Source organism: Nicotiana tabacum, chromosome 11 (genome assembly GCF_000715075.1).
Source record: "Nicotiana tabacum cultivar K326 chromosome 11, ASM71507v2, whole genome shotgun sequence".
In the NCBI taxonomy this organism is placed as follows: domain Eukaryota; kingdom Viridiplantae; phylum Streptophyta; class Magnoliopsida; order Solanales; family Solanaceae; genus Nicotiana; species Nicotiana tabacum.
Window position 1 is genome coordinate 126,442,460 of NC_134090.1, and position 12,636 is coordinate 126,455,095.

Below are 12,636 nucleotides of genomic sequence, written 5' to 3' on the forward strand. Positions count from 1 at the left end.
TGGTCAACTCTTCCGACTTAGAGCTTGCGAATTGAGAATTATTCTTCCAAATTAACTCTGAATCTCTCGAAATCAAAACCAACCACATACGCGAGTCATAATACCTAATGTGAAGCTACTCAAGGTCTCAAATCGCCGAACGACATGCTAACACTCAAAATGACCGATCGGGTCGTTACATCATTGAGATGCACTTGTTCGCATTCTTCTATGTATAAAATCAACTCTAGGTAAATGATTATTGTTTGAGGATTGAGGCGATGAGCAGATCGTTGGATACTCAGATGTTCATTGAGAAAGATCACTTTTTGATAGACGTTATACGTTTGGAAATTATGCTTTAGTAGGAGGTAATTTAGTGTCTTAGAAAAGCAAGAAACATAATGTGGTTGCCCGGTCCAATGCAGAAGCAGATTATCAAGTAATGACTACATGTGAGCTAGTTTGGATCAACATTTGCTCAAGGAGTTGAAATTTGGTGAGATCAGCTAATTGGAACTTGTGTAATAATCAAGCTACCTTTTATATTACATGACCTAAATATATTGAGATTGATTATCATTTTGTGAAGAAAAGATACTCTTAGAAGATATTGCTACCATGATTGTAAAATTGAATGATCATCTTGCATATGTTTTCACCAAGTCCCTCACTGATTCTCGTATTAGTTACATATGTAACAAGCTTAGTACATATGATTTGTGTGCACCGACTTGAGAGGAGTGTTAGATGGTTATATAATTAATACTCCCTCTGTTTTAATTTAAATAACACACTTTTCTTATTAATCTGTACAAAACAAATACTTCCTCTGTTCCAATTTATGTGAAACTGTTTGACTGGGCACGAAGTTTAAGAAAAAATGAAGACTTTTGGAAATTGCGGTCCTAAACAAGTCAAAGTGACCCAGAATATTTGTGTGGTTATAAAAGCTTTTCATTAAGAGTAAAATTGAAAATTTAAGCTAAATTGTTTTCAAATTTAGAAAGGGGTTATTCTTTTTTGAACGGATCAAAAAAGAAATATGTTCACGTAAACTGGAACGGAGGGAGTAACACATTACTATATTTGGAAATAATTAAATTTTAAACATTTCATTTTTGTCGCTCTTATCTTTAACGTAGCACAAATATATATTTAGCCGAAAAAGAAAATTACTCTTACTTAAACGTGGCGTTCTATAGAAATATTGTCGGTCTCACTTGCCACTTCGTGGAGAGTTGACTAGGATTTGCAATTACAGAAAGTGCAGTCAGTTGGCAAGAAAGCATGTGTATAGCCGTATTCATATGGAAAGCGCATCCGCTCTATCCCTTCCTCCTATTCCTCAACAGAGATGAATACCACAATCGGTAAGCCATTTTGAATTTCACTCACTTTTTTCTATTTATTCTATTCGACTTTGTTTATCTTGGTTTCCTTATTGTTGGAAGTCCCACAAAGCCTTTGGCATGGTGGGAAGATAGTGATATAGTTGGTGGAAGAGATGAAGTCGCTGGCGGGACTTGGCTGGCTTGTACTCACTCTGGAAGAGTGGCTTTCCTTACTAATGTTCGGGAAATCAATTCAAATTCAGACGCCAAGAGTAGAGGAGACCTTCCTGTTCGATTCTTAAAGGTGCTTTCTCAGCAATACTAAGCACTCCACCTGTTTGTTTAATTGCCTGGAGCTTTCTTATGAATTAATGTTTTATTGATGTGATGTTCCATGGGGTATACAAAAATGGAGAATCTTATAAGTCTGCTGGGAGCTTTCAAATCCCTCTGTCCGTTTTAGGTGTTTCTGAACTCTTGGAATATAGCTGCATGTTACCTAAGCATGTTTCTGGTTATGCATCCTTTTGTTTCTAATTAGTGAATTCACCGTTGATATTGCCCTTGCCTTACTTTCCAGATTCTAATGAAAATTTCTGAACTTGGTAAAAATAAGCCTCTTAGGTACTTCCTGTGTGAAATATATTTTTGTGGGTTTGTAATTGCAGAGTGATAAAAGCCCACATGATTTTTCGGAGCAACTTTTGGAAGAAGCTGGTCAATATAATGGGTTTAATTTGATAGTAGCTGATCTTTGTTCGATGAACATGGTTTATATAACCAACCGACCAAAAGACAGCGGTATGTCCGCGACTGAGGTTTCAGCTGGTATTCATGTTTTATCAAATGCAACACTTGATACTCCATGGACTAAGGTAACAAATTTCTCTGCTTCATCATGGTCTTCTTCTTGATGATTCTGTTAGACTATTGACGCTTAAACCTGCACTGCAAGGCTGTGCTTAGGGATATACCTTCCGTGGTCTGAAAGCTTTTACGTAGCACTCAAAAAGGCACATGTCTTGAAAGAAAATATAGGCCACCAAAGAAAACAAGTTGAATTGATGATGGGGTCATTTAAGAACATAGGCTGACGGAGTTAACTTGTATTGAGGGAATTGTTTTGTGTCAATCAATCAAAAATGCCTCAACTGGATAAATTCACTTATTTAACACTGGATTTAGCGCAGATCATCTCCAGCCCACTCGAACAATTTGAATAATCTCATTGATTCCTATGAAAATAGGAAACTTATATTTCTCATTCACAAATCCATCTTTGTTTATGCTACTAACTCTCCGTTTGGTCCTACTTTTGGTTTATTTTCTTACTAAAAATGGAGGAAACTCAGTACCAAATGCTTGGCAATCCGTGGTAGAGCTTATTTATGATTTCGTGCTGAAGCCGGTAAACAAACAAATAGGTGGTCTAAAATCATTTAATGCTGATTATAACAAATCTAATGCTGATGATAACTATTTTCTGTTTATCAGTTGAGCTCCAAGACTCTGAAGGACATTATCCGTTAGGCTTGACATGATTTACAATATCTATTCATTCTAGAGTTTCTGGTCTATACTAGTTCTCCACTCCCTCACTTTCGGACATCATTAATATAACAATTAAAGATGCAATACAATGGTCTATAGAACTTTCTGAACAAGAGTTCTGAGTGTTTTCATAGTGGGGAGAGGTGACCAGTTTGTGAGGCAGTTGGATTGTGATAAATCAAACCTAACTAGTCAAAGCAAAATATTATTCTGGATGTAGAAAGAATGTGCAATATTCCTGAAATTAAATGATAGGTTTATGCTGTTGATAATTGAGATATACAGGTCCACTACACATAGGTGGAAAAGAGATTGACGAAAAAAGGATCAAGCCATGGATATCATAAATTTATTTTAGTTACATGCAATTCTGGTAAAAGGAGATTCACTACCTAGATTTAGGGACAACTTTATCAATTTATGATTAAGAGACTCACCTTGAGATCTGATAAATAGTTTTAGGAGCTCCCCGATGGTGTGATAAGACTCGACACAGCTTAAACAGAATCAACTACTCCTCCGTTCCAATTTATTGAACCTATTTGACTGGGCACGGAGTTTAAGAAATAAATGAAGACTTTTGTAATTTGTGGTACTAAACAAGTCAGAATTTTTGTATGGCTATAATTCTTTTGAAACTTGTGATGGTAAACTTGCCAGAGTATTTGTATGGTTATAAAAGTTCTCATTAAAGGTAAAATTGGAGGTTTAAGCGAAATTGTTTTCAAATTCAGAAAGGGCCATTCTTTTTTGAACGGACCAAAAAGGAAATAGGTTCACATAAACTGGAACGGGGAGATTAAGAAGTTCTAAGAGCAATAAATCAGTTCAGAAAGTGACAAGTGCTGCAATTTCAAGTATCTACATGAACATCGTCACAACATTTCATATGGAAAAAGTTTTTTGTCGTCACATACTTAATGTTCTCTTAAACTTCCTTCCTTCGATGACATAGATCGTTAATCTAGGAGGAAATATACTGCAGCAGAATTTGGTAAAAGAGTTTATATCTATAACTGCTCTACAGATGGATGTTTAGACCCTCTAATACTATGTCAAACTCTCGTCCCAAGATCAAAAAGGGGTTATGGAAAAAGAAGTGAAGACAGAGATCCATATCCCTAGCTTTATTGAAGCCCATCAACTTAAATGTAAAATCTTAACTTTCTTAACATGTTGGTTGGAACTGGTCTAACTTGTGACGTGGGAGTATTTGAACACTCTGCATTCTCATTGTTTTTCTAACTTGCAACTCAGTGTTCAAGTCATAATACTGAGAGCGTTTATCCTAATGCTTTAGGCTTCTATCAGTTGCTGTCAAAGTGCTTTTGCTTGTTGTTAAAGCAATTGACAACAAGCAAAAGATTATTAAGAGTGCCGTCTCTTTTATGTTGCTGCTTTCATTCTTTTTTCTTTTCCAGTGGTTCAGTGAGCGATAGTTACCTAAGATTATTAAAAGTGCCTTTGCCTCCATATTCTAAATTTCAAATTTGCAGTCTCAACGGCTGAAGTGCAGTTTCAAGCAATTATTAGATGAATATGGTGAAGCTGAAATTCCAATAGAACGGGCAGCTGAAAGAATAATGAGAGACGTGTCTAAAGAAGACAGCAACCTGCCAGGCATCTACCCCCTTGAGTGGGAGTACCAGTTGAGCTCCATATTCATTGATACTAAAACCTCTATGGTATTGTGTTTACACCCCTCTTGTTTTCAGCTTAAGGAAGTGAACATGTATTTGCCTGTTCCATTTTGATAAATTTTGCTTTCTAACGGCCGGTGCATAGGGGCGTTATGGCACAAGAAGCACTTCTTCTCTCGCAGTGAGGAGTTCCGGTGAGGTAACATTTTATGAACTGTCTCTTGAGAAGGATGTATGGAAGGAGCAGCAGATGACCTTTATGATTGAGAAAATGATAGAAGGTGTTGTTTCTGTATCCTGAGAAGTTCTTCAAACATGAACTACCGAGATCCAAACAAGACAATGTTTGTGATCTTTCCCATGGACAAAGCGGCTGAGTTATCTTCCTGTCTTAAATCTGCACAATCAAGTAATACTTCGGTTAACCTACAGTTGAATATTCATTCGTTTCTCTACGCCAGGACCTCCTTGCACAATCTGCTAGGGAAGATGAGGCGGTTCTGCTTAATAAGAGCATCATATTAAGTGTATATCTAAATCTTAGCTGCTGACACTAGAATAAGTGTTGCAGCTAGTGTTGTAATATGAATGTACTAGTAAGTGTTCACTTGCCAAGCACTGATACTTATTAATGAAGGACACAGGACAGGATGAAAAGATGGGGGTAAATATATATGAGCATGTTATAGTTTATATTCAGGTGAAAATGCAGCAATTGTTTGGGTGTCGATTTTAGACATAATCATCTTAAAAGAGCAACATCGACGTATTACTTATTTGCATTTTTCCCGCAGAAGGTTGCCGTCGGCAGTTGCAGGTGGAGGAAAAAAGACTTAGGTAGTCCCTTATGTATGCCTATAGGAGTAATTTTTATTCCTTATCTATACTAGTGAATATAAAATATCTCTTATCTTTGTAAAAGAGGACAACTTTGATCTAATCCTTAACGGGGGAAACAAAGGTTACGTCAACCATTAAGCTAAATGTAAAGAAGACCGAAAACATTACTGATATGCGGGAGCAGGTAAAATCCTTAATATCTTCTCTTTGCTTTGGTGCCAAAGCAAAGAGAACCGCAGCTAAACTTTATACGGAAAAGTGTCACGTCCTTAGTTGTTAACTAAGTACACGTGCGGCACTTGATAACTCCTCACGATCTTGCACAACTTGCTTACGTTCTTGCTATGTCAAATCAGCCTTACTACACTCAAGATTGCTAAGAGAATGGAAGAAAGAACACAAGAGAATTGTTAAAGGAGGCTTTATATTAGAGAGAACTTGAATTGTTTACTTGATGAATTACAAATGAATGGTCCACTTTATATACTAGTCTCCTAGGGGCTAGTGTGTAAATATTAATTATTACACAAGTCCTTGATATTTACAAGATACGAGCTTTTTCTAGAATTCTCTACAAGCCTAGAAGATTCCAAGGACTTTCCTAGAAAATACATAAGGATCTAGGTTCTTCCTAAGGAAATGTCCATACCTCTCTAGAATCTTCTCACAATGCTAGCCTTCTTCTTATGTAAGCTTCCACATGGCATTAATATATGTCAAATGGCGCCTATGTGGCATGATGACATGGTGGGTCATCACACTCTCCCCCACCCAATGTTGCGACGACCGCGGCGCAATGCTGCTGCATAAACTCTCGGATCTTATCTTTGAATTGCCACAAGTCTTCATATCGTTCCCACGTGGCTTCCTCCGGTGATTGCCCTTTCCAATGGACGAGGAACATAGCGGTGGCTTTTTGCCCTTGTTTTCTCCTGGCCTGGTAATCTATGATAGCCTCAATCTCCCGATCATGCGAGGCGGTGATAGTCATTGGCGCTCGACTTGATTGGCCCCTACTCGGATCATCCTTATCTTCATGATATGACTTAAGCATGTTGGCATGGAAGACAGGGTAGATCTTAAGATACGATGGCATATCAAGCTTGTATGAGATCTTGCCTACCTTGGCGACGATCTTAAATGGCCCCTCATACTTGCGAATCAGATTCTGATGCATGCCCCGTAGTGCCTTGAACTGTCTTGGGTTAAACTTCACCATGACCATGTCCCCAACTCTATAGTATGTGGGACGCCACTTACGGTCCGCAAACTTCTTCATCTTCTTAGCTCCCTTATCCAAGTAGGACTTAGCAGTGTCGAGCTGCTTCTCCCATCCTTTGGCCATATGATAAGCCCCCAAACTCTTTCCCTCGAACGCGACTGGTAAGGAATGTGGAGTTTGTGGTTGTTGGCCTGTGGCTAGCTCAAATGGTGTCCGTTCCGTGGACTCACTCCGCTGCAAGTTATAAGAGAATTGGGCGATGTCTATGAGCTTTGTCCAATCTTTCTGATGCGTGCTTACATAATGCCTCAAGTAGCATTCTAGTAAGGCATTGACTCGTTCCGTTTGTCCATCCGTCTGTGGGTGGAAACTAGTAGAAAAGTGCAGCTCCGTACCAAGTATGTCAAACAACTCTCTCCAAAAGTTTCCAGTAAAGCGGGGGTCTCGATCACTGATTATATGCCTTGGTAAGCCCCAATACTTCACCACGTTCTTAAAGAATAGCTTGGCGGCTTCCTTGGCTGTGCAACCTGGTGAGGCGGGCATGAAGGTGGCATATTTGAAAAATCTATCCACGACCACCATAATAGTACCATAACCGTCGGACCTTGGTAGACAAGTGATAAAGTCCATAGTCACGCTCTCCCATGGACGCTCTGCAACTGGTAGTGGCTCCAAAAGTCCTCCGGGTTGTTGTTGCTCAACCTTGTCCTGCTGACATACAAGACAAGTTTGCACATAACATTCTATAGCATCTCGCATGTGTGGCCAATGGTAGACTGACTCAACCAAGGCCCTGGTACGACGTTGGCCTGGATGACCAGCCCACATTGTATCATGACTCTCCCTTATGATCCACCGTCTAATGTCTCCAAACTTAGGCAATTCCTCGGGCATGACATCTTTGTTTTCCTTAGGCAACTTCTCTATGAAAGGTAGCACTGTCTCTTGAAAATTTTTGTCTTCCTCTAGACTTGCAATGGTTGCCACGAACGTCGGCTCCCCCTTCTTGATCCCCTTGATAACCTGCATAGCTGAGAGTTGTGCGTGGATCTGTCCGTATGACATAGTCACTGTAGGTACCATGCAAGCTCCTTCTCGCTCTATAACCAAGATATGTTGGAGGTAGGGTTCGATCAAAGTATGACAATGTCTAAAGAACTCTTGTCCCAATATGATGTCAAAGATATCCATAGCGGTTACGGTAAAGTTTGTCATACCTTTTCAAGTTCCCAATTTGACACCAACTCCATTAGCTACCCCACGAGCATTTTGTACCTCGGCATTCACGGTCTTGACGCGGGAGTTGGTTGGAGCAAGCTTCAATTCTAGTCTTTTTGCGGCAGCCTCAGTCACGAAATTATGAGTTGCTCCAGTATCCACCATTGCACGAGCAGGCTTGTTGTTGATGGTGAGATCCACGTACTGGTTTCCATTCTCGGTAGGTTGGATAGATTGCTTTGTGACAGCACCGCATAATCTCGCATGTGTGGCCAATAGTAGACTGACTCAACCAAGGTCCTGCTGCGACGTTGGCCTGGATGACCAGCCCACATTGTATCATGACTCTCCCTTATGATCCGCCGTCTAATGTCTCCAAACTTAGGCAATTCCTCGGGCATGACATCTTTGTTTTCCTTAAGCAACTTCTCTATGCAAGGTGACACTTTCTCTTGAAATTTTTTGTCTTCCTCTAGACTTGCAATGGTTGCCACGAACGTTGGCTCCCCCTTCTTGATCCCCTTGACAACCTGCATAGCTGAGAGTTGTGCTTGGATCTGTCCGTGTGACATAGTCACTGTAGGTACCATGAAGCTCCTTCTCGCTCCATAACCAAGAGACGTTGGAGGTAGGGTTCGATTAAAGTATGACAATGTCTAAAGAACTCTTGCCCCAGTATGATGTAAAAGATATCCATAGCGGTTATGGTAAAGTTTGTCATACCTTTCCAAGTTCCCAATTTGACACCAACTCCATTAGCTACCCCACGAGCATTCTGTATCTTGGAATTCACGGTCTTGACGTGAGAGTTGGTTGGAGCAAGCTTCAATTCTAGTCTCTTTGCGACAACCTCAGTCACGAAATTATGAGTTGCTCCAGTATCCACCATTGCACGAACGGGCTTGTTGTTGATGGTGAGATCCACGTACTGATTGCCATTCTCGGTAGGTTGGATAACTTGCTTCGCGACAACACCACATATTCCGATCATACCCAACTGTGCGGTTCCCGGACTCTCTCCTTATGGTTGCTCCTTCTGCTCACGTACCATGGCACTGAGGCTCTTGAGGTCAGGACAATTCCTGAAGCCATGTGGCCCTTCGCATATATAGCATCCCTTCTTCTCGACCTGCGCCTTCTTCTTGGCGTAGCCCTGATGACCACTCGACTTTTTGAAATCTTGAGTCTTGGAGTATTGTTGTTGTATCTCCTTGACTTTTCCACGGTCTCCCCCACCTTTGGCACTGTTAACCTTTGACTCCTTGACATTGCCTTTGTCGTGTTTGTCATGCCTGAAATCCATCAATGATTCGGCCTCCACTATGGCTTGGTCTATATCAGTGACTTGTCAGCGTTGCAACTCCTGATTAGCCCAATTTTGCAACCTGTCCATGAAGTGTGGAACAACAAGTCATCATTGGTTAGGTTGGGGATTTGAAGCATAAGGGTAGTGAACTCCTTGACATAGTTACGTATGCTCCCTGTTTGCTTTAATTCCCTAAGCTTGCACCTTGCCTCATACAAGACATTGTTTGGAAAGAACTGTCGCTTGAACTCCGCTTTGAACTGATCACATGTGCTAATAGTACATAGACCTTTATCCACGTCGGCCATCTTCCTTCTCCACCATAGCATGGCAGTCTCTGAGAGGTACAATACCGCAGTGTTGATCTTGGCCTCGTCGTCCCTCACTTTGCCGTGCCTGAAGTAGTTCTCCAAGTGCCAAAGAAAGTTTTTCACTTCTTGGGCATCACGAACACCTTTGAACACCGGGGGTTTAGGAGCCTCGATCTTGGCCTCTCTCGTCACCACAACATTGCTGGCTACCTCGGTCACGCCAGCATTGACATGTTCCTTGAGTGACTCTATCTTTGCCTTCATAGCATCGATAGTACTCAAAGCCTCCATGAGTCTGCACTCTAAGGCATTGATGGTTTGCCTTAGTTCCATCTCAGTCTGTGTACGTCCCTCCAAGTCATTTCGGATACTCTCAATCTCTTCAAGAGTGTGCCCCTCAAGAACGTTAAGGGTACATTCCACCTTCCCCAAGCATTGGCCAAAGATCTCCATGGCGTCCATCCCCGCGTCCATCTTTATCACCCACTCTTTACCGAGCGAGACGTCCTCTGGAAGGACCTCCACTTCATCCCCACTCGCCTTAGTGGCAGATAGTTCTTGGGATGTAAGCCCTTCGTTTGACACAACCTCAGGTGGAACCTCGTGGCTCTTGTTGGTGGCATTCCTCTTTTTGCTACGGCCACTCTTGACAATAGCATCCTGGATGACATTGGCTTGGGTGTTGACAACGTTAATTTCTCCGTCGTTCGCCATTCCCTTAGTTGAAACCTTCGTTCTGATACCATGTTGTCACGTCCTTAGTTGTTAACTAAGTACACATGCGACACTTGATAACTCGCTCACGATCTTGCACAACTTGCTCACGTTCTTGCTATGTCAAGTCAGCCTTACTACACTCAAGATCGCTAAGAGAATGGAAGAAAGAACACAAGAGAATTGTTAAAGGAAGCTTTATATTAGAGATAACTTGAATTGTTTGCTTGATGAATTACAAATGAATGACCCCCTTTATATACTAGTCTCCTAGGGGCTAGTGTGTAAATATTAATTATTACACAAGTATTTGATATTTACAAGATAAGGGCTTTTTCTAGAATTCTCTACATGCTTAGAAGATTCCAAGGACTTTCCTACTAAATCCATAAGGATCTAGGTTCTTCCTAAGGAAATGTCGATACCTCTCTAGAATTTTCTCACAAATGCTAGTCTTCTTCTTATGTAAGCTTCCACATGGCATTAATATATGCCAAATGGCGCCTATGTGGCATGATGACATGGCGGGTCATCACAAAAGGGCCAAAATTACCCCTATCATTTGCTAAATGGTTTAAAAATACCCTCTGCCATCTCTCCGTCCAAAAAAATACACGATGTTAATTCTATTAACAAAAATACCCCGCGACTAACGGCAGAATTAGTGGGTCTTTCATTTAATGACGTGGCGATTTTTAACTGGGCATCGTGGCAATCTTTGACTGAAACAAAAAATTTATATTATTTCAACCTATTTACCTTATCCGACCCATTTACGAAAATGGGTGGGATCTATCACACCCATTCCCACTCATCTAACCTCCCCTTTTCCTCTTCTCCAATCATAAACCCGATCTTTAAACCCCTATAACTGTCGTAGCAAAGTTCCAAGCAGAAGAGCAGTGCAAACAAGAACAGGCGAGACAATCACCAATAGGGAAAACACAAAAGGAAATGATGTGTACAAAAATAACAAGAAACACAACATACACACAAGGAATGGATGATTCCAAATTGTCCTATAACACACTTTAATCTGAAAGATTACAACTTTTCTAATTTTAACTCCAATCTCTGACAACCCAATACCCATCTCTTTTTTTATAAATAAAAGAGGCAACTTTGTCAAAAGTGGGATCTGAACATATATTTTTTCCTCACTGTTCTCACCTAGTTCTTCGCAAAATCTTTAAGGTAAGGATCAATTACTCAATTCTCGTTAGATCGAGACAAAGAATAGATAAAAATCCCACCTTTGATTAATCAATACAAACACAAATGTAAAATTCAATAACCACCAATTCTTCCAATCAAAAAAAGGAAAATATTAAAAACTCAGAAAAGATTTTCATATTCAAATAACAAGAAACACTAAACAAAGAGAAAATACATACCAGCGTTGAAATAGAGATCAATCTCAATAGTGTACCCGAAAACCAACAACTCTACTTCTTTTTTACCTTAGCTAAAGCCTATTGATTAATATCTGCTATATATTGGGTCTTTGTATTGGTCATTTACAAGTGAAAATTTGGTCTATTTCTGTTCTGTAATTTTTCCAAAGATGGGATCTATGATTGGAGAAGAAGAAAGGGGAGGTCAGATGAGTGGGAATAGGTGTGATACATACCACCCATTTTTGTAAATGAGCCGGATAAGGTAAATGGGTTAAAACAATATTTATTTTTTGTTCCAGTCAAAGATTGCCACATGGCCTAGTTAAAAATCTCCACGTCATTAAATGAAAGACCCACCAATTCTGTCGTTAGTCGCAAGGGTATTTTTATTAATAGAATTAACGTCGCGTTTTTTTTGGACGGATAGATGGATGGAGGGTATTTATAAATCATTTAGCAAACGATAAGGGTAGTTTAGGCCCTTTTCCGAACTTTATATTATGGACTTACCTATAGAATAAATAAATTTTATTTGTAAATTAAAAAAATAAAAAGTATTTGAGCATATAGAATGCTGGAATAACAAAATAATGAGCATAGTAAAAAAAATTAGAATAATTTGTTCGTAATAATAATTTTAGTATTAGCAACAAAAGTTCAAAAATTTATTTACACAATTGAGAATGAAAGAAAATAAAGTTTGTAAAATATATATTTCATGCACGTAATATAAAAATAATTATTTAGATAAAGGTAATTTTATAATTGTATACGGTCGAAATCAGGTATGCACAATTTTTTAGGCTCGAGGGGTTGCTTTAAGCCCGAGTTTAGGTAAGGTCGAGTTCGAGTTCGAGTTCGATGGGCCAGACTCAAGCTCGAAGACAGAATGCAATGCCCGAGGATCGAAGTACACGAGGAACATCAAAGAAAATCATGACCGACTCCGAGATAGTGTCGTTATGAGTTTGTTACAAAAGGACAAGATTCTCGCCACGTCCCCAAGATTAAGGCGTAAATTTCGGAATAGATTTGTATGAATTAGTACAAATCCGTACTAGGCGGTTATACAATTGTCCCAATAATATTCTTTATTTTAAATGAAAATGTACCTTATTTAG

The 12,636-nt window shown here is 39.7% G+C and overlaps 1 protein-coding gene across 1 annotated transcript; it reads left to right on the plus strand.

Annotated features, from left to right (window-relative positions):
- Positions 1 to 1,172: 1,172 nt before the first annotated feature.
- Positions 1,173 to 5,161, plus strand: LOC107815648 (uncharacterized). Its single transcript, XM_016641261.2, has 5 exons — positions 1,173 to 1,352; positions 1,434 to 1,617; positions 1,982 to 2,188; positions 4,361 to 4,549; positions 4,650 to 5,161. The coding sequence occupies exons 1-5, from the start codon at positions 1,270 to 1,272 to the stop codon at positions 4,803 to 4,805; spliced, it is 819 nt and encodes a 272-aa protein (XP_016496747.1). The 5' UTR covers positions 1,173 to 1,269; the 3' UTR covers positions 4,806 to 5,161.
- The last annotated feature ends 7,475 nt before the right edge of the window (positions 5,162 to 12,636 follow it).

Excerpts from the sequence above, each read along its gene's own strand:
- LOC107815648 (XM_016641261.2), top strand. The coding sequence starts at position 1,270 with ATGTGTATAGCCGTATTCATATGGAAAGCGCATCCGCTCTATCCCTTC. Across the intron at positions 1,353-1,433 it reads AGAGATGAATACCACAATCG|TCCCACAAAGCCTTTGGCAT; the intron begins GTAAGCCATTTT and ends TATTGTTGGAAG. Across the intron at positions 2,189-4,360 it reads TTGATACTCCATGGACTAAG|TCTCAACGGCTGAAGTGCAG; the intron begins GTAACAAATTTC and ends TCAAATTTGCAG.